Raw genomic sequence first — 22966 nt, forward strand, 5'->3', positions numbered from 1 at the left:
CTTGGGGTGGCTCTGAAAAGCTTTCTTACCTCTGACAGGAAGAAAATGTTCACAGGGTTGATTCATTACTACACAGAATGCAGTGAAGATAGTTGGGCAACCTGAGTCAGATGTTCAGATGGAAAGATAGGGAGACTCTGATGACACAAGTTTAAATTCTAGGTCTGCAGGTAAAACTTTGCAAAGAGCCCCACCCCAGAGACACCTGCACTGGGGCCTCCTTTGCTGTTTCTTCCCCATCTCCAGGACTCTAAGTCTAGATGAGTTGCACACATTCCTGGGGGAAAGGCTGTATTATATCACTTATATCTATCTATATACATAACTACATATGTATGTATAGATAGGTATGTGTATATATACACAACAGACTAATTGGTATGATTTGTAACCATCTTTGTAGATAAAATAACAAAAACAAAACCTAACCTAATAGCTTAAAAACGTTGCCCAGTGATTGCTGGCATCAATATCCCACAAGAGATTAAAATTATTCCCCAAGTTGCATCCCCTGCACTCCAATTGATATTTTAATAACTTGATTAAAAATTTCTCAGAAGTCTATTAGAGTCAGGAAACGGTCTGCGGTGTAGGTGAGGATTTTCAGTTTTTGCAACGGAAACTTTTGGCCCCATGAACAGAATAGCAAAAACTCAATTAAATGTGTTTTTCCTCCATCCTTGCCTAATCCAAAAGTAAAAAATGAAAAATGGTTTGGAAGAGTGGTGTTTAGGTTTGCTTTTCTTCGTTTTTTCCTGTAGAACGGCCAGGTGGATTCATATGATCCAATTTTTAAATAGTCTTTTATCTCCCATTCCGAATAAATCCGGCCACCCAGCACAATCAGAAAGTTGTTTTTTGTTTTGTTTTGAATTTTCAGCCTCTAAAGGATGGGGGAAGGGAAACAAAAGAGGGGGAGGGCAAAGGACGGAGAAGTACTTTAATTAAAAACAACCAATAACTCGAGTTTTTTAGATAAGGTTTTTCATTTCCTAATTAAGAAATGAGTTTAATAGTCCTTTGGCCAACACAAGTTAGACACTCCTATGAAAACCCTAAAGGGCTGGTGGCTGTCCCAGGGACTAAACTCCGTTCCCCTGCGAGACCCCAAGCCAGCCCGCGCGCCCCTGGCCGACCCTGCCCAGCTCTGATTGGGGTCCTTCCCACTCGTCCAGCAGGCACCTCGGCTCCCCCAGGTCTGTCTTCTCTTGCCCTCAGTTCCGCGCTGGACCGGCCGCCTCGGGCTCGCCGCCACCAGGTCGGCGCAAATACCTTTTCCCTCCCCGGGGCCCCAGGCGCGGACACCTCCCTGCCTCCCTCCCTGCTGGCGGGGCCCTTTCCCGGCTGGGGAACAGCAGCCCCGGCCGCGGCGGCAGGAAGCGAAGCCCTTGTTGATGCTGTTCCATGGCGCACCCCCCCGCCCTCCGGTGGCCGCCCCGGCTCTTCCCGGCTCCGGGGCGCCCCCCTCCGCGCCTGCGCAGTGCCCCGCGGGGGGCGGGGCTCAGATTCCTGTCAGCGGCGGTGGCGGCGACCGTCAGTTTTCGCTGAGGAGAAGCACGAAACGGACCCGTTGGCTCTCCCCCCTCCCTTTCCCCGCCCTGAACCCCCCTCCTGGCTCGCCGGGAATTAGTCCCCGTGGAGTTTCGCCTCCACCTCGCTGCGGTTTCCTCGGCCCGGTGGAAGTCACTGCCCTCGAGGAGGAGGCAGCAGCGGCAGCCGCCCTCGCCTAGCCGCCCCCGGTTCGGTGCCCGCGGTCCCGGAGAGGAGGTGCCGCCGCCACCGCCGCTCCCCCCCTCCCGCTGCCCTCGGGCCGGGCTGGGTCGAGCTGCGATGCCCTCGGACTTCATCTCATTGCTCAGCGCGGACCTAGACCTGGAATCGCCCAAGTCCCTGTACTCGCGAGGTGAGTCAGGCTGGGGGCTGGGGCGTGGGGGCGGGGAGGCCCGGCCCCGGGGAGCCGGAGGGGTCCCCGTCGGGGGGTAGGGGCAAGCCCGGGCCGGTCGGGCCTGTTTTGGGGGATGGGGAGAGGCCGATGGGGTCGGGTGGTGGTGGAAGGGGCCGGGGAGGAGTGGCGGCCCCTCCCCCGCGGAGCCGCCGGCCACACGGGGCCCAATTGCCGTCGGCCCCGGGTCTCTGCGGCACCAGTCGCACTGAGAGTCCCTCGGCGTGTCCGGCCCCGCCACACTCCTCGAGCAGCCGGCCCCGGCCTCCCCAGCTCAGGGATCTCCCCCCCCCCGCCCGCCCACGTCCTCTCCCCCCACCCCCGACTGGGCCCCGCGCTGGGGCCGCTGCGATCGGTGCGCCGCGGCCGCTCTTACCAGGACCATCCTCCCCAGCAAAGTTGCCCCCAAGCGGGCGGCGTGGCTTGGAGCCGGTTCTGGGTGCAGGGGCACCATTTTTCTCCCCCTCCAGGTTGTTTGTGCGCCGTCGTTCTACCCCCGTCTCCCTCCGGCCTAGTCCACTCCCTCCCCTTGTTGGGACGGCCCCCCTCGACCAGGCGTTCTTCCTTTCCTCGTCATCTTATTGCTGGAAAGGGCCCGAATTTTCTGTTTTCCTCTCTTGCCACCTATGTGGCATTCTAACGACTTGCATCTCCCTCTCGTTTACAAAGGCAGGGGTGGTCTCTCTCTGGCTCAGTTTTATCCCTCTCCTGTCCCGGGGGTACCAGCTCAGGCACTGACGCTGTCGTCCTTTGAGAATTTTCTCTTTCGCGGCCGTTCAAGGGTTCGTGGCAGGGAGGGGGCAACGAGATTCCCGTTTTAAAAACTCTTTTGGCCAAGGCCTGAAGGGGATTCCCGGGATCCACGGTACCAGCACTTGAGCTGATCTCTGCTGGGTTTAAATTCCTATACTGGGCACCACAAGAATGTGTTAGAACAGGTTCCCCGTGCGAAAGGGGCATCAAACCGAAATGCTCCCTCCGCACTCCTCACCACTTTTTACACCACTGGGAGGGGCAAAAGACATAACTGGGTTATTAGCTCTTGATTTCACCATATTAAAAAAAAAAAAAAATTGAGTGCCATTGCGAACCTCCTTCCCGAGACGGCCAGCGTTCCTTCATTTTTTTGGTGTTCCGTATCCATCCGCTGATTCCACCCCCTCCGGAAAGGGGGACTTCAGCCTTCACGCGAGTACCTTGAAATTGTTTTAAGGGAATCGGTGTGCGATGGTTTCGTCTGGAAGGTCCTGGACTTCGCACACCGACGACTGGGTTTGTGCACAGAGCCCTCCTTAGTAACTGTGGCCATTGTCTGTTGCTCTGATGACTTTAGTTGGCAGTCACCATCCTGTAGGATGTTTCTCCGGCAACGTACCTGAAGTAGTTTGGAAATACTGTAGTTTTGAGCGTCAGAAGAAAAAGATGATGTCAAGAGGTGATTCTTAGAAGAGGGCTAATGTGGTACCATCGGTGCTAAAAATAGCCAAGACATTAACACCGTTTGTGCAGTAATCATCAGATAATTTTCCATGAAACAAACACTTTATGACCATCTAAGTTTAGCACAGAGACCGATGTGAGAGGCAGTTCAGCCTTCTTTGACAGCATATTCGCGAATATGGGCTTTAGCTCTTAAAAATACGTGGCAGTTATGTAAGAGATGTATGCTACCCTTGACTTTTTTTTTCCTTTTTTTTTTTTTAAGTCATTCAGCATAAAAAGTGCTTAATGCTTTTTGTGTTTTTCAGATTCTCTGAAGTTACACCCATCACAGAATTTTCATAGAGCTGGACTATTGGAAGGTCAGCAAAGTGCCATTTTAAAAGCATATTGTGTGAGTATGCAAAGGCTTTCTCTCAAATGGAGTTTAAATGAGAAAGTGTGAAACTTTGCAAACTCACACAATGTAGTCTTCTCGTAAAGAGCCTGATCCTTCTTTTAGAGCAGCTGAATGTTTCGGTGGATTTTGTTGCTGTGTTTGATGTGCTTGTTAGCTTATTGTATCTGCTTTGAGAAGCCTTGAAAAAACTCCCACAAAATCGTTAAAAATTATGTGTTGGGTGTTCTACTTTAGAATTCCAGGTCTTAATTCTAGCTTTTTAGAAACAAACTGAATATGAAAAGGCTCAAACATGAAGATCATGAATATAACTAAGAATGACACCAAACACATATTTAGTTTGAAAATTCAGAATTTAGAACTTTTATATGCTGAGCATTTCAAAACGGTATGTTAATTATTTATTACAAAAGCATTGATGTCATTACTGTTGTATTACTTTTAAGGATAAGGAAAGCCAAGTGACAGACATGATGAATGAACTACGCTTAGAAAAAAAGGGTTTGAGAAAGTTCTGGAAATGTTAATAGAAGGTGTAGAATTTAAACAGCTGACAATTACTTTAGAAAACTTTGTTATTTTAGCATTTTAAGACAAAAAAAGCCTCTTTGTATTTTGTAATTTTTTAAAACATATTTTTTAAAGTTTATTTTTTTTAGTAATCTCTACACTCAGTGTGGGGCTCAAATTCATGACCCCCTAGATCAAGAGTTACATGCTCTTTGGACTGAGCCAGCCGGGCACCCCAGTGTTTTGTAGTTTTTGAAGGGGCTTTACATATATACTCTTTGAATTTTCTAATCCTGCAATTGGACAGCAAGGATATTAATTTCCCCATTGTAGAGATGAGTAACCTGAGGTTGAAATGAAGAGACTTGGGGGGGGGGGGAGTCACATGATAGCAGAAACAATGCCTTTTGTGTTTTAGCTAGAGTTCTTTACCCAAAGCCAAGCTGCCACTGTAAAATATATTTGTGACCAGTAACTTAAACATTTTGTGGTCAACTTAAAAAATGCCCTAAATATTTAAGTTCGATTTGAGTTGAGATGTTTGAGATGTTTACTTCTCATAGCGGGGTGGGGGGAATGGGTTTTGTAATTGAGCTTAAGTTTGAATACATAACAGTTTAGTTGCTTATTAGCTCTGTGACCTTGGGCAGGTGATTCCACCTCTCTAAACTTTACTATTCTTTCTATAAAAATAGATACAATCTCTTAAATTTAGTGACGTAAGGTGTATGAAAATGCCTAGTTTAGTGTCTGGCTTAATAAATTTTTTGTTGTTGGTTTTTTTTGTTGTTGTTGTTGTTTTTGTTGTTTAGTATTAGCTAAATTGTTTCAACTATAATTTAGAGCATATAAAATATTCTCTAATTATTGATTATATTTATACTTATCAGAAACCCATTGATATATATTAGTATAAAGATCAACTACAACTTGAGGTGAGGAATTTTATGTGTTTCTTAGTGAAGCAGATTTCTGTTTTTTATTCATATTGTTCAGTTTGTGCCATGCTGTAGATTCATATTTGTCTATACAAATGTATCCATTTTCTGGGCAGCAGACCAGAGAGTATCATAATCATAGAGATTATTGGGCAGGAGAGAGATATGAAAAAAAAAAGGGTGTTAATTATTTCAGCAAATGATTTTAACAAGTTGATGGAACTGCAGCCAGTCATTTAATATGTATATTTACATGTATGTGCTTAAATATTTTCATTAATTTCTTATTTTGGTTGAGAGGATACTCAATTTTTTAAAAATAAGACCATCCTTTTACAGATTATATATACATTGTAAAATGTATAAATATCAAGTATCCTTTTATGTCTTTGATACAGGGAATCCTAAGAAAGTTGTTTGGTTGTGGAATGAAAGTGAAGTATTTAATCTCTGTACCCTACTTCTCTTTTAACCATTTATTATGGGCATTTTAAGGAACATACAAAAGTAAAGAGAATAAAATGATGGACCCCCAAATACCTATTACTAAGTTTTAACAATCATCAATACATGTCTAGTCTTATTTCTTTTATCTTCTCCCAAACTATTATTTTATTTTATTTTTAAAGTTTATTCATTTATTTTGAGAAAGAGAGTGTGCACGGATGGGAGAGGGGCAGAGAGAGAGAGGGAGAGAGAGAGAATCCTAAGCAGGCTCCACACTGGCATTGCAGAGCCCAACAATGCGAGCCTTGAACTCACAAACCATGAGATCATGACCTGAGCCGAAACCAAGAGTCAGATGCTTAACCAACTGAGCCACCCATTTGCCCCAAGCTATATTATTTTAAAACAAATATCAGACATCTATTATTTCATGTATAAATACTTCTGTATTGTAGTGATATTTCTTATATTAATTTTTAAAATACCCTACTTTATTCCAGGAAATACTTATTTTGATTTATTTCAGCAAAGTCTGTCCTCTCTCCTGCCCTTTCCTTAAGATAAAGTATGATTGGAGGCTACTGCTTCTAGTATGTAGTGTACCTTGCAATCTGTGTTAAAATTGTAAGTCATGCATCAGATTTGGGTTCAAATCCTTGTTTCAATACTTATGCATGACCTCAGCTTAGTTATTTAATCTCATTGTGCTTTAATTTTCTCATCTTCAGATGGAGGCAATCATAGTGTCTTCATTGTGGGTTACTGAAGATTATTTAAGGCAAATTCACGTGTAAAGCATTTAACCTAGCACATAGTAAATGCACAATAAATGTTAGCTAAATTAAAAATTTAATACAACATCCACTTATATGGCTTTTACTGTGTGCCAAGAACTTTATAAGTGTGAACTCACTGAACTCTCATAACAACCCTTTGAGATGGTTGTTATTCCATTTTATAGATGAGGGAGCTAAAGTGTAGGGAGGTTTAGTAACTTACCCAGAGTCACACAGCTGGTACATTGTAGCCAAGATTCCAACACAGGTATTGTCACTATAGTCTGTGCTCTTAACTACTATACTGTACTGACTCCCTATGTTATATAATATGAAGTACTTTCTGGTATTATGTGTGTATACTTTCTATCAGTGGTCTAGGTATCCATTTAATAGTGAAGTCAGGGGCACCTGGGTGGCTCAGTCGGTTGGGCGTCCGACTTCAGCTCAGGTCACGATCTCACGGTCCGTGGGTTCGAGCCCCGCGTCGGGCTCTGGGCTGATGATGGCCCAGAGCCTGGAGCCTGCTTCCGATTCTGTGTCTCCCTCTCTCTCTGACCCTCCCCGGTTCATGCTCTGTCTCTGTCTCAAAAATAAATAAACGTTAAAAAAAAAAAATAGTGAAGTCAGCCCAGAGTGAGGAGAATTTAATTACTATCATACATTTGTTAAATTTTTTATAGAACATGTTTTTTCCAAATTTAAGTTCTCTCTTTAGGAAAACAAGGTTGGAAAATTTATAGCTGAATATTACTGAACTTGAAAAATAGCTTCAAAATCTCTTTACCATTTTAATTAAGTTTGCTTTTATCCTACATATTGATGCTGGTCCTTCTTGCTACTATACGTATTTTTTTTTAAAGAATAGGGAATTAGTTTTTTTTTTAAATTGAGATATAGTTGACATAAAACACCATATTAATTTCAGTTTCACAAGGTAATGATTTATTATTTGTATATATTGGGAAGTGACCACCACAATAAGTCTAGTTAACATTGGTCACCATATTTAGTTCTCCTACTACCTTTTTACTCAATGTGATGGCCTGACAATGAGAAAAGAGTGTAGGTATCTAACTGAATAATACATAGCCATAAATAATGTTTCTGATGACCCCATAATTACATGAGAAACTCTTAATAAAATAAGTAAATAAAAGAAATATTGTTGCAATTATATTAAAAATAACTCCCATAGAAACTCCTTTACAGGGCCACATGGGTTGCTCAGTGGGTTAAGCGTTTGACTCTTGATTTCGGCTCAGATCATGATCTCACCATCCTGAGATCATGTCCCAGGTCTGGCTCTGCGCTGACATCACGGAGCCTGCTTGGGATTTTCTGTCTCACAATAAATAAATAAACTTAAAAAAAAGTCCTGTGCAAAAGTATGTACTGTAATATTTTACTTTTTAATTCTATTTTTGCATTTTCTCTGCCTTCTCTAAGGAAGATAGTTTATATATATTGAAAAAATAAAATGGTTTACAAATATGAAGGCTAGGAGTCGTCTTTTTTTTTTTTTAATTTTTTTTCAACGTTTATTTATTTTTGGGACAGAGAGAGACAGAGCATGAACGGGGGAGGGGCAGAGAGAGAGGGAGACACAGAATCAGAAACAGGCTCCAGGCTCTGAGCCATCAGCCCAGAGCCCGACGCGGGGCTCGAACTCACGGACCGCGAGATCGTGACCTGGCTGAAGTCGGACGCTTAACCGACTGCGCCACCCAGGCGCCCCATAGGAGTCTTCTTGAATACCTAGAGAAAAGATTCACTACAGAGAAAAAGTTTTCATTTCTTATACTTTTCTGTATTGAAAAATACTGATTTGGGCATATATTGTTTGCTATAGAAAAAATTGAGATAAAAATTAAACTAAATGAAAGTAAATGAATATGATTAAGAGGTCATTCTGGAAATACAGAGATGTAAGATAAGATAGTATAACATCAGATAAAATAGGAAAAATAATAGAAGTGATTTGGAAAAAATAGAGTAATAAAAACAATGGATTAAAATTTTAAAATGTGTTTACAAGCAGGAGTTACAAGATTACATGATGGATAAAATTAAGTAACTGGTTAAATAAGAGCTAAATACCAATGTGAGGTGATCGTAGTATGAATTTAATATTTGAAACTGGAAGATTTTTATTTTTTATATTTATTTTAACAATGAGGGACAATAAACTATTTTTTCTTAACCGCTGTCAAATTATTTGATATAGTACCAGGCATAATTATACTTTATAGTTCACAAAATGAAAATCCTAAAAATAGTAGCAGTGTTTTGCTGACTTTATGGAATATTTCTGAATTGCCATTGAGCCCAATTTATTTCTCTTCCTAGAGCTGATAGTTCATAAGATAGTTAAGCTATTACTTCTTAAATGATGAAATGTATGAAGGTATCTTATTAGAAGTGATAATCTTCATTACAAATGAAGAGATCCTACTAGAAATTAGAAAAAAATTAGATTTTTTTGAAAATATTTAAAATTAAAAATAACCTATTGGATTCTTTTCTTGTTTAGTGTCTATTAATCTCTATACATTATTACCTAGTACACAAAAAATATCATTATGGAAATAATTATGACAATGAAGTTCAAACATGAGAAAAGTTACACACCTAGTTCCTTCTAATTTCTTAGTTCTAGGATCCATCTTTCTCTGATTTTCCTACCATTTGTTTTTGTGTCTTTCTAAACTCTGTTTTTGTAATTTTCATTCAGTACTAGAATTCTGTTGCTTATTACAGTAAGAGGATAGAAATTCATAATTAAATGGTTCTTGGCTTGCTCTTAAATCACCCTTGACTGTAGTATAATTATTCCAGGAGTTCCCTAAAACTTGAAAGTGATAGTACAGAGAAACATTTCTTACTGTGATTAATATTATATATAAAAAATAGTCACTTTATATTAGAAAAAGTTGACTCAGATTATATTTTCTGTAAAGTAATAGAGAATTAGAAAAAAATAAAAGATCATATTAATCCAAGACATTATTGGGCCTGCTTGTTTAGTGAGAGAAGACAGTCCTGTTAGTTCTAAGCTATAAGACACTCTTCAGTAGAAATGTTGCTTATTATCTTATGTTACTGTCTTGTTGCAAAGACTTTATTTCAAGTTACATAAAAGAGATTCGTGTGACTTTTATTTGCTGTTGTCTTAATAAAAATCAAGGTTAAAAAAAAACTAACAGTATGTAATGCATTAAATATAAACATGTCCTTGAATGAAAATGTAGACATTTTCTTTATGGATGAACTACAGATAATGATTTTAGCTTCTAAATATAAATAAAACCTGGTGTTGTGATAAAGGATCTATATTTCTGATAATTTGAACGAAAGATATGCTATATGGAAATTTTCAGTTACTTTTATTCTTTTTTTTTAACTTAAAAATTTTTTTTTGACGTGTATTTATTTTTGAGAGATAGAGACAAGCATGAGCAGGGAAGGGGCAGAGAGAGAGAGGGAGACAGAATCTGAAGCAGGCTCCAGGCTCCGAGCTGTCAGCACAGAGCCCAACACGGGGCTCCAACCCACAAACCGTGAGATCATGACCTGAGCTGAAGTTGGGTGCTCAAATGACTGAGCCACCCCGGTGCCCCTCTTTTATTTGTTATTATTATTATTTTTTTAATTATTAAAAACTTTTTTTTAATGTTTATTTATTTTTGAGAGAGACAGAGTGCAAGTGAGGGATGGGCAGAGAGAAAGACACAGAATCCAAAGCAGCTCCAGGCCCTGAGCTGTCAGCGCAGAACTTTATGCAGGGCTGAAACCCATGAGCTGTGGGATCATGACCTGAGCTGAAGTCAGACACCCAACCAACTGAGCCACCCAGGCACCACCCCTATTTACTCTTAATAGCTATTGAAAAATTAAAGTTTTTTCTTGCTTTTTTTTTTTTTTTAATATTTACTTGACAGATGATGATAATTATGGCTGGTCAGTCATGAATGTTTATTCATTTCTTTCCCATTTAGAAATGGTATGATGAGACTTTTAGTAAATTTGATATTTTATTTATTTCTTTATTTATTGGTATTGTTTTTGAAGGTGAGGCAAGAACAGAAAAGTTTCTAAGAGTGACCTAAGTTGTTGTTGATTACTCTTGTCATTATAAATATAGGGTTTTTTGGTTTTTTTGTTTAGTTTTAGTTTTAAAAAATTTCCTTAAAGTAATATTTATAGGACATGTTAAAAGAAAGTGTTGGTAAAGAAAGATTAATAAATTAAATATTAGTAATAATTGAATACATTTTTCAGCTATTTGTATGTGCCAGAATTTTATAGATATTTTTCACATTAGTCCTCAGAAAAATCCTATGAGATCGTATCAGTATTCGTATTTCATAAATGAGCAAACTGAGGTACAGAGGGATTCACTAATTTTCCCAGCGTCGCATAGCTAATCGAAGAGGCTGGAATTTGAAACTTGGCTATTTTACCACAGAGTATTGAGCTTATCATGACTTTCTTTAATATAAACTTTTGATAATTGGTATTTACACTTTGGGTCCTACTAAAATTACACCACTGTTCAGATGGTGTAAAAAGAGTGGTTTGTGTAGGATTCTTTACCTAAACAGTTCCCATAAAAGAAGAGAGACAGTCTATAAGCCACACATAAAAACCAGTTAAGAATATGATGATGACCCTTTTGGGGAATATTTTAACACATAAAATTAGCAAATCATTGGCTGGCTTTGGTGAGTGTCTTTAAGATGTAGCTGAAGCACATCACTGGTTGAGCCACCTCTGTTTTGACAGATGATGATACTCAGAAGTGAAAAGTGGGGGAAGAGTAAGCAAACTATCCCCTCAGGAGATTACTTAAGAGATGGAGGATGCCATGCGACTCTTGGTATCTTTGGCAGTAGTTTATGGAAGCATGGAATCGTTGCACCTTTTTCTGCTGATGTGTCTCAGAGCCTAACTAAATTTGAAAGGAGATGAGCAACAGGAAAAACAGTACTAATAGTGCTTCAGGAGTTAATTCATTGTTAATGAACTTCCTGAAAAGTCTGTGTTAGCCATTAGAAAAATATGGATTTTCATTCTAGTTTGGCCTTGAGACCCTGTGAAAAATCGTGCAAGTGTTCCTTTTCTTCAGTAGAGACATTAATGTCAGTTTTGCTTACCTCAGAGTTAAGAGGAAGAACAAGTGACACTATGTTAGAGGACCAAACTATGAAATGTTGTATGAATATTGATATTTTGCATAGGGCCTATTAATTGGCTTTGGTGGTTTTTCCGCTGGCCCTTTTTTTTTTGGTCTTTTATTCATGTCTCCCATTTTCTCAGGGTACTCTACATTTTACTTGTTGGCTCTGTGGTTACTACTTGTATCTTTTCTCTCTTTCCCTTCTCTTTTAATAACAAACCATTTTTATATAGAGATACAGAGATTCACCAGTTTTGAGCATTCCAGAAGTTTTAAACAAGTTATACATTTGTGTAATTACTGCAGATAGGATACAGAACATTTCAGTCTATCTCTTGCTCTTTTATAATCAGTTCTGCCCACTCTGGCCCCTCAGGCAACTACTAATCTGTTTTTCCTTAAAATAGATTAGTTTTGCCATTTTTAGAAGTTTATATAAATGGATTTATACACCGTATATTCTTTTCTCTTTAACTTTTGTTTAACCACCGTAACGTTCTTAAAGGAAAAGCTATTTTTTTAAGGGCATAAAAGCAATGAAATTTTTTATTCTCTTAAACATTCTTGTATTCTATACTGTAGTCAAGTGCAGTTTTTTAAGGATGACTTTTGATATTTATGCACAAGTCTAAGTTACTTAGTCATAATATTTGTATTTATTCATTCACTCAAAATGAATTTACACCTAGATTCTAGCCACATGTAGTTTACAGCTTAGTAGAAGAGATTGTATGTGAATAAACAGTGATAACAGTATTTTAAAGGGTTTCATAATTCAGTCTAGATTGGAAAATGAAATTAATATGTTTGACTTTTAACTTTTATTTGCTAATAGGGCAATACTTTTGTGCACCTTATACCAGAGTATATGGTTTGCCCCTATACTTAATAATTGTAATTGAACTTTAGAACTTTAAAATTTTTTGGTAAAGTAGTTTAAGTCTTGAGAGGGTTATATAGCTGAAGAGTGTGTAGGGAGTATGTACTTATTTACTCTGATTGTTTCTGTAGGTTAATTGTAAAGGTCAGAACAGATTATGAGCTTTCTATCCCTGATAAGTGAGTCTGTCTTGTGCTTAACTGTATTGTAAGTACTAATTTGTAATAAAATTCAAATTTGCCCAGTAATCATATATACTATATACCATACTGCTAGTTTGGACCTTAGGTATTAAAATACTTTTTTTTTTTTTAACGTTTATTCATTTTTGAGAGACAGAGACAGAGCACGAGCAGGGGAGGGCCAGAGAGAGAGGGAGACACAGAATCTGAAGCAGGCTCCAAGCTCTGAGCTGTCAGCACAGATTGGAGCTTTTCAGAGTACATGATAGGTGCATCATTTCACATTTTCAGCAGCAATGTGTGAGAGTTCTGATTTCTCCATATCCTTGTCAACACTTAATATTACCTCTTTTTATTATAGACATCTTTATGGTTTTGATTTCCATTTCCCTATTGACTAATACTGTTGAGCATCTTTCTATGTGTTTATTGGCCGTTAGTATGTCTTCATTGGAAAAATGTGTATTCAAGGATTTTGCCTTTTTTAAATTGAATTACTTGTCTTATTGTTGAGTTGTAAGAATTCCTTATATATTCTGTATGCAAGTCCCTTATCAAATAGGTGATTTACAGAAATTTTCTCCCATTCTGTGGGTTGTCTTCACTTTTGTGATGGTATCTTTTAATGCACTATCATTTTAAATTTTGCTTAAGTCTATTTTATCTTTTGTTGTTGTTGCTCATGGTTTGTATCATATTTAAGAAACTGTTGGCTAACTTAGTGTCACAAAGACACCTATATTTTCTTTTGAGAGTGTTATAGTTTTAGCTTTCATATTTTGATCTTTGATCCACTTTGAGTTAATTTATTTTTGGTGTCTCAATTCTTTTTCATTTGTCTGTTCTTATGTCAGTACTGTTCTGTCTTGATTATGTAGCTTTGAAATAAATCTTGAAATTGAGAAGGGTGAGTCTTCCAATTTTGTTCTTTTACAGGATTATTTTGGCTATTCAGAGTTCCTTGAATTTCCATTGAGTTTTAAGATTAGCTTCTCAACCTCTGCAAAAGAGTAAGCTGTGGTTTTAATACAGATTGTATTGAATCTATTTTGAAGAGTGTTGTTTGTGGAATATTGCCATCTTAATAATATTAAACCTTCCTGTCTAGGACCATGGGATTTTTTTCCCTTTTATTTAGATCTTTAATTTCTTTCAGTAGTGTCTTGTAGTTTTCAGAGTATACGTTTTACACATCTTTTTAAACATTTATTTTTACATATTCTTTTTAATCATTGTTTTTAAGTGTTAGCAAAATTACAGAAATAATTTGAGGAATGGTCTCTTAAAACTTAGGAGAACTTTAGTATTGAAGTGCTAGATTATACATATAGTCAGAAAAAAACCAAACTGTGGTAAAATAATTGTAAAATATTGTAAAAATTAAAGCTGCCATAAAATTAAAGCTGCAATAAACCATAAAGAACATCTAGTAAAGTCCAGTTTTGTTTAAAAAGTTGTACTGGGTGGTAATTTTCTCAAGGGTAGCAACTACACCTTGCATTCTCATAGCATCTGGCGCAAGTGCTTTATAATCTAAAAGGTGCTTGATAAATATTGAAGAATGAATGAATACCATATCCAGAAAAGAAGGAAGGAATGATATTGAAAGTCTGAGAAGATTATGTTCTAGTTATATAAAACCTTGTGGAAAGCTTCAATTGAAATAACAATTGCATTAAAATTACAGCAGATAAAAAACTAGGCCTTTAAAGAATCAGAGCTATTTAAAGACAAAAATTTAGATAATAAAGATGAAAATGGAGGTAAATTTGTTCTCTAAACCTAGAATACTCAAATAAGAAAGTTTTCTTGGAACTTGAATGTAACAATGTTAAGGCAAAATGTATGACTATGTAATAGTTCTCTTAGGAGAACTTTTACATGTTACAACTGAAAATAAATAGGATCTAGAATGGTTAGTTAAATTAATACATAATAAGATGACCATCGTGGTTAATTAATTGAGAAAGCTGGAGATGTGAATTTAATTTTATGGTATAGAAAATATTTAGTGCCTTTATCAGAAAATGTAATTTTTCCCAACAGAACTTTTTTCTCTGTGCTTGGGATAGTTATATTTTGGGTGGTGGGTCTTAGGAAAAAAGGTTTTTTAAAATTCTGTGCCCCACAGAACAGAATAACCAGGAAAGATGATGTGATTTTATAGAACTGAAAGAAGACGTTTTTATTCAGCATCAGTTCTTCATAACTTAGCTTTTTCAAGCATAGAGCATAGTTTTCCTGGGAATTCAGTAGAGTGAAGTGGGGTATGTGTATGGGTGTGTGTGAAGATCATTTCTGTTAAACCCTGGTCTTCAACAACTATTCAGTCTTCTCATTTTTAACTGTCATTTACTAGAATCAAACTTCACTTTAAGTATATAAGTGAATGAGAAGTAAGCCTTAACAACCTTTTTTATAGACAGATTTTAAAAACTGTGTGTGTATATCTTTCATGTGTAGAAACACTGCTTAAAATTTTTTTTTAGCTTTTAATTTCTGCAGGGTCTTAGGAGGGATATAGCATCTAAGACAACGAATTGGGACTACCATACTTGTATTATTTATTTCATTGGTATAATACCACTAATTTTGGAATAATTGTGTTAAGAGTTAAGGATACTTTTTAAACATTTTTTTTTCTTTTTAATGTTTATGTTTGAGAAAGAGCGAGTACGCACAAGTGGGGAATGATTATTGGGAATGATTATAACAATAAGTTTACTTAATATCCATCACCACATGTAGTTACAATTTTTTTCCTTGTGATGAGACTTTTTTACTCTCTTAGCAACTTTCAAATATACAATACGGTATTGGCGACTATAGCCACCCTGATGTACATTATATCCCTAGAACTTACTTGTCTTCTAAACTGGAATTTTGTACCATTGATCACCCCCCACCACTTGCCACTTCTGGAAACAATCAGTCTCTTTTCTGTAGTTCTCTGTACCTCTGAGTTCAGGGTTTTTGTTTTATATTATTTTCTTTTGTTTTAGATAACACATATAAGTGAGATCATACAGCATTTGTCTTTCTCTGTCTTATTTCACCTAGCTTAATGTTCTCAAGTTCCATTCACGTCACATACAGCAGGATTTCCTTCTTTTTTATGGCTCAGTAATATTCCTGTTCATGTGTGTATCACATTTTCTTACTCATGTAAAATATCCCATTGATGGACACTTCAGTTGTTTCCACGTCTTGACTATTGTATGTAATGTTTCGGTGAACGTGGGGGTGCAGGTATCTTTTCAAGATAGTGATTTCATTTTCTTTGGATAAATACCCAGAAATAAAATTGCTGGATCATATGGTAGTTTTATTTTTAATTTTTAATTTTTTGAGGAACCTTCATACTGGTTTACATAGTGGCTGCCTGATTGACATCTTTTTAAGTATAGAAATTGATTCTATTTGAATAAAAATATGTTCTTTGTATTTTTTTAATGTTTATTTATTTTTGAGAGAGAGGATGAGCACAGGAGGCACAGAGAGAGAGGGAGAAAGAATCCCAAATAGGCTCCTCACAGTCAGCGCAGAGCCTGACACAGGGCTCAGACTCAGAAACGAACTGTGAGATCATGACCTGAGCTGATATAGAGTCCGACGCTTAACCAACTGACTGAGCCACCCAGGTGCCCCAAAAATGTGTTCTTTAAGAGAAACACTTAAGTGGTTGGCTATACATGAATACAGTATGAAGAGAGTCTACTCCATTTTATTGATTAGAACAATTATTTGTCTATATAATATATAATGTTATATGATATAATAGCAGAATACTGCTTGTGCTATTATACATATTTATTTAAGTTATATGTAAGAACATACTGACTTTGGGGCACCTGGGTGGTTCAGTCAGTTAAGTGTCGGATTTTGGCTCAGGTCATGATCTCACAGTTCATGAATTGAGCCCTACATTGGGCTGTGCGCTGACAGTGGAGATCCTGCTTTTAGATCCTCTGTCTCCCTCTCTCTCTGCCCCTCCCCAACTCATATGTGCTCTCTTTCTCTCAAAAATGAGTAAATATTTTTAAAAAAAGAACATACTGACTTTAATATCTTTTCCATAATTATTGGTAAATGTATAGATTTTTGTAAATGTTTATTTGTTTTTGAGAGAGAGAAAAAGAGTGCAAGCACGTACATGCACACTGGTTGGGGATGGATAGAGAGAAAGAAGGAGACAGAGGAACTGAAGTGGGCTCTGTGCTGACAGCACAGAGCCTGATGCAGGCTCAAACTCTTGAACTGTGAGATCATGACCCAGCCAAAGTCAGACACGTAACCGACTGAGTCACCCAGATGCCCCCATGTAAATGTTTTAATGTAAAAACACTGATACAATAAAAATACAAAAGCAATGATACAATAATAAAAATATATGCGATATCAATAAACACATGAAAAGTTTTTCAGCATCATTGGTCATTAGGGAAATGCAAATTTAAAGCACAGTGAGATAATACTTTCTACCCACTAGGATGGCTATAATCAAAAAGACAGGTGTGGCAAGCTGGTGGACAAATCACTTTGTATACTGCTAGTGGAAGTGTAAAATGGTATAGCCATTTTAGAAAATAATCTGGTAATTCCTCAAAAAATTAAACATAGGGTACCATATAATCTAGTAATCTCACTTCTAGATAGATACCCAACAGAAATTAAAACTTCTGTAAATACACAAAAACTTGTACATAATAGCAGCATTATTCTTAATAGCCAAAATGTGGAAACAGCCTAGATGTACATCAACTGATGAATGGGTGGATAAAATGTACATCCATTCAATGGAGTAATATTTGGCATAAAAAAATGAATTACTGGTACATGCTACAACATGGATGAATCTTGAAAACATGCTAAGTAAAGGAAGCCAGTCACAACAGACCACATATTGTATGATTCCATTTATATGAAATGTACAGAATAGCCAGATCTATAGGGGCAGAAGGTAGATTAGTGGTTCCTTGGGTGTTGAGGATAGGGATGACAGTAAAAGGTTTGGGGGTTCTTTTGGAAGAGTGATAAAAATGTTCTAAAATTTATTGTGGTGATAGTTGCACAACATTTTTGACTATACTAAAAACCAACTGTCCATCAACAGATGAATGGATAAATAAAATATGGTCTTATGCAGATAACGGAATATTATTCACGTTAAAAAGGAATGACATTCTAATACATTTTACAATGTGGATGAAAACATATGTTAAATGAAATAAGCCAGGTACAAAAAGGACAAATATTGTAGGACTTCTTGAAGTATCTAGAATAGACATAGAAAGTAGAATAGTGGTCACTAGGGACTATGGTGAGAGGGCATTGGAGAGTTATTGTCTAATGGGTACAGAGTTTATATTTGAAATGATGAAAAAGTGCTGTGAAGGGGTAGTGGTGATGGTTGCACAACATCATGAATGAACTTAAGGCCATTGAATTGTACACTTAAAAAATGCAGTGGTGGGGTGCATGGGTTGCTCAGTCATTTGAGCATCCAACTCTTGATGTCAGCTCATGTCATGATCCTAGGGTCATGGGATTGAGCCCCACATCAGGCTCTTGGCTGAGCACGGACACTGCTTAAGATTTTCTCTCTCTCTCCCTCTGCCCCTCTCCCTGGCTCTTGCATATGTGTGCATGCACTGTTTCTCTCTCTCTCTCTCTCTCATTCTCTCTCTAAAAAAAAAAAATAAAAAAAAAATCAGTGGTAAATTTTATGTTATGTATATTTTACCACAAAAATATATTAAAACAGAAGAAGGTAATTTTTTTAAAATTAAAGTTTATTTATTTTGAATGAGCAAACACAAGCAGGGGAGGAGGGGAAGAGGGAGAGGGAGAGAGAATCCCAAGCAGGCTCTGTGCTGATAGTACAGAGTCTGATGCAGGGCTCATACTCATGAACCATGAGATCATGACATGAGCCAAAACCAAGAGTCAGATGCTTAACCAACTGAGCCACCTAAAAAGTAATTTTAAGAGTCTAATATACACTGACTTTTTTGGTGAAGTTACTGACAGAGGTAATTATGTGGTAGTACATTGAAAAGAGACTGTCCCATTTAACAGAGTATATTTTAGTTATCTAAATCATATATGGTTTTCTTTCTTGTGTTTTCATATGTGAATTTCTCTTGCTTTCTGTAGGGGACCCATAATCTTTAACTTTAAATGTGAATGGGATGACCTAGACATCACTGAGTGTGCTGCATCTTGAATGCTCAAACCCAAAATTTTGATGAGCCAGTCTAGACTACAGATGACTTTGTGAAAAATTCATGGAGTAGACACATTAAGCTCGTTTAGAGTGGAAAATTTTTTTTTTACTATTAATATGCATAGTTGATTCATTTTGTTGATTTCTGGAAAGCAAATGTTTATATTTAATAGTAGCAAGTGGATTGCAGTTTTCCAATAAATGTCACAGAATTGTGGCAGTGAGCCAGGAAGAAGAAAAGCTGCATTAGTGAAGTTGAGACACACTTCTGTAGTTATGGTAACCGTAAACCGTACTAAGTCTCAAAAAGGTATTCTCTTTGTGTTGGTACGATTAATTAGACATTAGTAGGGGTTAATGAGGACTCTGCATAACTGCTTGATTAAATATAGGTGTAATTGTATTCATCAGAGGGCCTGGGTAAGAGGCATTGTTGGGTGGTTTAGTATTTTTGGGGTGAGCATTAAAGTGCTTAATTTCCTTTTCTTTAATTTGCTTTGTTATGGTCTTCCACTACAAAAATACCTTCTATTTAGAAATGTTTTCTTATTGCCGTACTTCAGGTTTTAATTTGAGAATAAATGAGAAAATATGAACATCATTCAATTTAGTAAATTAACCTTGACTAGTATTTGTATGTTTACTAATAAATGCATATTACTCTGTGCACAAGTAGATTTTATGAATAAATAATGTTTTAAGCATAAATTAGGCACTTTGGGGCCCTTTCTGACTCTTGATTTCGGCTCAGGTCATGATCTCGCAGTTCATGGAGCCCTGCATCAGGTCCCATGCTGACAGCTCTGACAGCACATAGCCTGCTTGGGATTCTCTTTCCTCCTCTCTCTGCCCCTACCCAGCTCATGCTCTTCTCTCTCTCACGCTTTGTCTCTCAAAATAAAGAAGTAAACTTTAAAAAATAAGTAAACATATCTTTAAAAAAAAAAACAACAAAAAAATAAATTAGGCACTCTGGTAATTCATAATAATTGTTGTAAAATGATTGGTGCTTTTATAAGTAAGAATTTCTTGATGGATACCATGACTTACCGGTAGTCTAATATTTCCCCTAATTATAGAAACTAACTCCAAAGAAAATTTGGGATTAGGTCTTTTTTTTTTTTTTTAACGTTTATTTATTTTTGAGACAGAGACAGAGCATGAACAGGGGAGGGGCAGAGAGAGAGGGAGACAGAGAATCTGAAACAGGCTCCAGGCTCTGAGCGGTCAGCACAGAGCCCGATGCGGGGCTTGAACTCACGTACTGTGAGATCATGACCTGAGCCGAAGTCGGATGCTTAACCGACTGAGCCACCCAGGTGCCCCAAGATTAGGTCTTTAATCAGGGTTGAATATACTCATTTGATAGAATTATAATGGGCTGCTTGAGGTGGCAAGCTTCTAGAGGGAGGTGCCATCCAATTCTAAAAATAGAAAGGTAAACTAAAACTGAAAGATAAATTTGTGTTCTCACCATGCTTGTTTGTGTGTAAATACAAAAGTGCATTTTCCCTTAAATTTATATGTGTTTTGCTCTCTTATGCCTTTATTTTTTATTTTTTTTAAATTTTTTTTTCAACGTTTATTTATTTTTGGGACAGAGAGAGACAGAGCATGAACGGGGGAGGGGCAGAGAGAGAGGGAGACACAGAATCGGAAACAGGCTCCAGGCTCTGAGCCATCAGCCCAGAGCCTGACGCGGGGCTCGAACTCACGGACCGCGAGATCGTGACCTGGCTGAAGTCGGACGCTTAACCGACTGCGCCACCCAGGCGCCCCTCTCTTATGCCTTTATACTAAGAAGTCTTTCTTCAACTTTTGGTCTCTTCAGAAACATCAGTTGTCAGCCAGCATATGGAAGCCAGTTGTATTTTGATACATTCCAAATCAAATGGACTTAGAAGTGAAATTTAGCAGTCTTTTTATCGTATGAGCAAAATGAAACAAAAAGTGAGCCATGAGAAGTAAACTCTTTTGAAAAAATCATTTTAGGTTGGACCCTATGGTATATGTCCAGAAGAGAGAACCTATCCATCTGCAAATGCCAAATTAGAGAGAAATTGGTAGAGAAAAGGTACTGGTCCTTCTTGCATTAACAACTATTTGTATATTCACCATCTAGTTCTTGAACAAAAGTAGACCAGAACATTATATGGAAGGTCCATCTCAGTGTGTTGGATCTTTCCTTTTCCTTCTTTCTTTTTAGCAGGACAATGTTCATCTACTTGACTACTAATTGTGTTTTGCAGAGATAATGGATTGTAGTAAACATAGCTCTTTATAAAGGGACTGGATGGTGCGTTCTGTGAGAAAAATACCATATTATGGTTTTTTTCGTGCTAGTAGCACATCCACATTTGAATTGCCAAAAAATCCTTAAATATACATAAAATTCAGTACAGAAATTCAGAGGATACCATTTAATAAAAATAAGAGTAAAAAAGGTTTTATCAGTTAAAATAGCTAGGAATAGACAGTACAAAGCAATATCCCTAATTTTGGTTATTTAAAATTGAATAGAAACTGCAAGTTGCAGAGTCTGTACTTCAAGATGATTCAGATCACTCCTTTGAGTCTTCAGGGTAAGGTTCTTGAATTCCAGTCCCAGAAATTAAAAGAGAAGTGTCTGCCTTCCTCCCTTCCCTCCTTCCTTGCTTGCTTCCTTCCTTCCTTTCTCTCTATCTCTGAGCAGCAAGAAGCTATTTTCTTTGATACTTTATTTTGTTCCTTTGTTTTCTTGTATCCCTTTTCTGTATATTTGTCTTCCATCATAGGTGATTCTTTGACAACCCAGGTATCTAAAATCTCCTTACTTTGGCTTTTGTACATCTTCTCAGTACAGATTTTAATGAGTGCTAAGTGTCAGGTGACTAGATATGACTATTCCAAATGAACCAATGAATTGGCAAATCTTGTTTTAGGCAATTAGGCTATGGTATACAAAGGAAGCAAAATGGTTTTCTAATAAGTTTAGGTTTGAGCATTTATTTAAAAAACCGTTAGGCAAAGTTTAGGATTTCTCAGAGATAGGTATTTCACAATACAGACCAGTACTATTTCTTTGTATTGTAAAAATAAAACTCAGTTGAATTTCAGTTTGTAAATATCGGAAAATTGTCATTCACAGTTAATTTGTCTCAGGTTAGAAGATCATAAGGAGAAAATAAATTCTAAAGTGATATAGACAACATCATATTTTAATTTGTTAAGTTGTATTCTATATCTTTTCCGGGCTTTTTTCTCCCTTAGCCTGACAGGATAAGAAGGTTTGTCCTACTTATGTCCCACTGAGTCTCTTGTTGCCTCAAAGGTGAGTTGTTTTCTAACAACTTACTTCAGTAATTACACACTTTTGCCTTATTTAATTTCTCCACAGAAATTATGGGTCACACAGAAATTATGTTGTGGGACCCTATTCTCTGCTTTATAGCAGATCTAATTCCAAGGTCTAATGCCCAACTACGTAGGAACTTTAATATCTCACTTCATGGGGCCAGTGTTCTTGTTTAAGAGCAATAGTCTTCTGCTCTGACCATATAGAATTTTGAAACATTAAGACAATTTGAAAAAAAATTTTTTGTATGTTTACCATACTGTCTCCCATGATGTTATGTTAACATGGAGATGACAGTGCGTGTAAAGACTGTCTGGCTTCAGGTTCTGATTATGTTGTTCCCTAGGTGTGTGACAGCTTGGACAAGTTTATTGACCTCTGTGTCTCAGTTTTCTCATCTGTAAAACGCTGTCGATAACAGAGTTTTCATCATAGGGTTGCAAGAATTAAATGAGTTAATGTGAGTAAAGTGTTTAGAGTCATACCTACCATAAACTACATAAGTTGTTGTTATGATTATGGGAATATAGTTGCTGCATAAGCTACATAAGTTGTTATGATTATGGGAATATAGTTGCTACATTATCTCTTTTTTTAAAGGATAAAAAACATACTTTTATTCTAAGATCATTATTAGTACCCAAGAAAAAGTGGAAAACATCACATTTTATGTTGCCATCCAGTTTTTTCCAGCACCATTTGTTGAAGAGAC

At 37.4% G+C, this 22966-nt stretch overlaps 1 protein-coding gene across 5 annotated transcripts in view; it reads left to right on the plus strand.

Moving 5' to 3' along the window:
* The first annotated feature begins 1530 nt into the window (after positions 1 to 1530).
* The window catches only part of NFAT5 (nuclear factor of activated T cells 5), a 119926-nt gene continuing 98490 nt past the window's right edge, over positions 1531 to 22966 (plus strand). For 2 of the 5 annotated variants that reach the window (XM_040442947.1, XM_040442948.1), the window contains exons 1-2: positions 1532 to 1903; positions 3691 to 3744. In XM_040442947.1, the coding sequence (XP_040298881.1) occupies positions 1831 to 1903; positions 3691 to 3744 (127 nt within the window). In that variant the 5' untranslated portion in view covers positions 1532 to 1830. Of the gene's footprint in view, positions 1904 to 3690; positions 3745 to 22966 lie in introns of all 5 variants that reach the window. The other 3 variants (XM_040442949.1, XM_040442950.1, XM_040442951.1) reach the window with 2 other exon arrangements.

This window comes from Herpailurus yagouaroundi, unplaced genomic scaffold, assembly GCF_014898765.1.
Source record: "Herpailurus yagouaroundi ecotype Mexico unplaced genomic scaffold, PumYag 190, whole genome shotgun sequence".
Classification (NCBI taxonomy): Eukaryota; Metazoa; Chordata; class Mammalia; order Carnivora; family Felidae; genus Herpailurus; species Herpailurus yagouaroundi.